This window comes from Nestor notabilis, unplaced genomic scaffold (assembly GCF_000696875.1).
Source record: "Nestor notabilis isolate BGI_N333 unplaced genomic scaffold, ASM69687v1 scaffold24176, whole genome shotgun sequence".
NCBI lineage: Eukaryota > Metazoa > Chordata > Aves > Psittaciformes > Psittacidae > Nestor > Nestor notabilis.
Genome location: NW_009932752.1, coordinates 1 through 3158, shown reverse-complemented (window position 1 = coordinate 3158; position 3158 = coordinate 1). Strand labels below are relative to the sequence as shown.

Sequence of the window (3158 nt, the reverse complement as noted above, 5' to 3'; positions counted from 1 at the left end):
CCAACCACAGGTAAGTGGTGGGGAAGGGGATGGTGTCTCTGGGGAAGCCCCTGATGTGGGAAGGGGCAAGGGGAGGCAGTGCCAGGGTTGTTTGGTGCTGGGTGGCCCCAAAACTCATTGTTTACTCCTTCACAGGACTGTGCATTACAACCCAACCAACAGCAAACACCTTGTGTTCTCTGTGGCCGCCATCCCCGAGCAGCTGCAGGGACAGATGAGTGTCCTGCGCTATTTTGCGTCCTACATGGAGCAGCATCTCATGAAGGTGGGTGATGGGTCATGACTTGACCACACTGCTTGGGCTTGTGGGACTCCCTGCTCACAAGCTGTGGCCAGGTGGACACACAGTTGTGTCCTGGGTGCCTGGGTTTGGCTGTGTGTATGCTGGTGACACTGTTCCCATGTATGGGACCAGAGAGTTACTCAGACCCTTCTCTCCAAGGGAGGTGACTTGCCCAGCATAGATGACCTTGGGCAGCCAGCCCTGCTCCTCCTGCAGTGGGTGAAGACTGACCAAGCCTTGCTCATGCTCTTCAGCAACGGCACCCTCCAGGTATGTGTGTGACACAGTGGAGATGCGCAGACACCCATGGGGAGGAGGGGACTTGTGGCATGTGTTAGATCTTGTCTGCCACAGCCCACATGCACAGTCCAGCTGTGGTGCAGGGTGCTGCTCCAGTGTCCAAAGCTGCTGATCACAGCTTGTCCAGCCTGTGGGGGACATGATGCTTTAATTGGCCACTTTTGTCTACCCTGATGTCGGGGCTGGTGCATTTCTGCCATAGGGCATGGAGCAGGGATGCTCCTGGGCAGGTTGGGGAGGAGAAACGGGTTGAGGCAGGAAGCATGGCTCCATCCTGGCTCCCGACATGCCGTGGGAAGCATGGGTTAAACCAAGTCCAACCTGTCTCCTAGGTGAACTTCTACAATGACCACACCAAGGTGATCATTAGCAAGCCTGACCACTCCTGCCTTGTCACCTACATCAACCGGGAGCGAAACTCCTACACCTATAAGCTGTGCAGCATCCAGGAGCTGGGCTGCTCTCCTGAGCTCCACCACCGCCTCAGATACATCCTCAAGCTCCTCCAAGAACGGGCTGAGGCTTAGCATGGGACCATGGGGGAACCCTCTCTGGACGTAGAGGTCTCCCCCTGCCCTCTCATGGGATGGGAGGGATGTTGTGGTGCTGGCTGCCTACCTGGGCACCCTGTATCCCGGTGCTCAGCTGGTCTCTGGACTAAAGACATGTGGATGTGGTTACAGCAGCAGGTCTGGACATCCTTGCTGCTCCCTGGCTCTGGGCAATTGCTGTATTCCCACTGCAGCTCCTGTTCTTGTGCTGGTCTCAGTGGGGTGGACTGGGGTGGCACAGGGAGGGAGGTGGTGGGTGAGTGCCCTGCAGCCAGGTTTGGGGTTGGCTGTGCCTTGTCTGTACCCTGGTGCTCCAACCTGCCCTGGCTTGATGCACCTGTTTACAGACCCTCTGCATGGCTTGGAGAGGACTGGCACAGCCTTGGCCTTAAAGCTTGGCTGCTGTGGGGTAGGAAAAAACCCTTCCCAGGGGTGGACAGGGGTGAAGGTTGCTGCCTGCCCTGCCAGGGGCTGTGTGGGCTGGTGTGTGCCACTCCACAACTGCTACACTAAGGAAAGGGCTCTGCTGGGCCGAACGTGCCCTGTCTGCTCCCAAATTGTGAATTGTCTGGTACAACCTGAGGTTTGATAAAGGGTGGGGGGGATGGAATCCAAGGGCTTGCCTGGAGGAGCCCTCATGTCGCTGGGGCCCAGGGAAGTTTCTTGTTTTGAGGCAGTTTCTGCTGTATGGGACTATTTATGTATCTTATTTATATGGAATTATTTATTTCCCTGTTGGACTGTCCATGTGCAACTCCCCTGTCTTTGACTCACCTAAATAAAAATCTATTTGTGTAAGGGCAAACTCTGTTTGCCTTGCTTGGAGCTTGGTCATAAAAGGGCTTAATCTTCATCCTTGTTCTAGGACTGTTTCTGCCAGCCAGGCAAGATCCCTCTTGCTGCTACTGGCGTACAAGGTCTGGGACACAGGATGGGGGTGAGGAGCTTGTGTGGTACCTCCACTTTTCTTCCTGTGGCTGGCAGGAATTAGCCGTTACTGATGCCTGTGGAGCTCTGTAGCTGCCTCAGTGTCTCCTTGCTGCTGTCAAACTCTCATTCCCAACTGTCACTGCACTTGGACCAAACCCAGCTGCTCTCATGCTATTGCTGAGAGGCAGGAGCTGGGGCTCAGGGGTTGGTTGGTTGCCTGTGTCCTTGCGCTGTGACAACTCATGTGATGGGATATGAGCTGGGGCTGGAGCCAGGAAAGAGGAGGTACTTAATCTGCTCCATGAACTTGTTTTGAAGGTAATTGTCACTGTGTAATCAATCTGCCTGGGAGCAGCTTGTGATGTGGGAAGCAACCTGGGCTGCTAGCTGTAGCATGGCCTTGGGCAGATGCCCATCCCTAGGTAATGCAGCCTTTTGGGTTGTATTTGCTGCAGCTTGGGTCTCTTTTGTAAGCTGTGGTAGTGGAAGCTACACAGTGGGTGTGAGCCCAGGCGGGGGGCTGTAGTGAGCATGAGGGCACTGAGGTGCCTCCATACCTTGCTCCTTGAATGCACCACGGTGAAAGAGTCTGGGTATGAGCCAGAGTTGGTGCAACCTCTTTATTTCATCTGCTTTCCTCTGCAGCTTTACAATGCTGAATGAAGGGAGAGGCAGGTCCTACTCAAAGTAGACCCCGTGCACCGTGGCCACAGCAAAGAGAGAAGCATTGCAGAAGGTGGCGGAGGCAAAGCTATCACTCTCTGGGTCCCACAGTGCCTGGCTGGCCACCAGCAGGCTCTGCTGGCCTTGCTGCCCCAGCAACACGTGGGATACCAGCTTGTAGCGGGGTGGCACCACCTCCTTTGCTCTGCTCTGCACCATCTCAACCAGGTTCTGGGCTAGCAGTGCACTGCCCTGGGGGCTCCGGGTGCCCAGGCCCCCAGCCAGGGCTCCCTCCAGCGCCCTCTGCACCCGCCCTGCATTGAACTTGCAGCCTTCATCCGGCCCTATTTTGTAAGTGTTCTCCAGGCAGGTCTTGAGGATGGGCTGGAACAGAGGGAGCCCGGAGAAGCTCACATGGCTGTGGAGCATCC

General features: G+C 55.9%; 2 protein-coding genes across 2 annotated transcripts in view; one reads left to right on the top strand and one right to left on the bottom strand.

Annotated features, from left to right (window-relative positions):
- PLK3 (polo-like kinase 3) overlaps positions 1-1110 on the top strand; it is a gene marked incomplete at its 5' end in the record, with an annotated part of 5402 nt that extends 4292 nt beyond the window's left edge. The window contains 4 exons of the mRNA XM_010016562.1: positions 1-14; positions 136-265; positions 443-553; positions 916-1110. The exon at positions 1-14 is cut by the window's left edge and continues 173 nt beyond it. Of these exons, the coding sequence (XP_010014864.1) occupies positions 1-14; positions 136-265; positions 443-553; positions 916-1110 (450 nt within the window). The remainder of the gene's footprint in view (positions 15-135; positions 266-442; positions 554-915) is intronic.
- A 1632-nt stretch (positions 1111-2742) lies between these two features.
- On the bottom strand, positions 2743-3156 carry LOC104407315 (tctex1 domain-containing protein 4-like). Its single transcript, XM_010016561.1, has one exon. The coding sequence runs from the start codon at positions 3154-3156 to the stop codon at positions 2743-2745; it is 414 nt and encodes a 137-aa protein (XP_010014863.1).
- Between the last annotated feature and the right edge of the window lie 2 nt (positions 3157-3158).

Bases quoted from the DNA above. Each gene is read 5' to 3' on its own strand.
- LOC104407315 (XM_010016561.1), bottom strand. From the start codon at position 3,156: ATGCTCCACAGCCATGTGAGCTTCTCCGGGCTCCCTCTGTTCCAGCCC.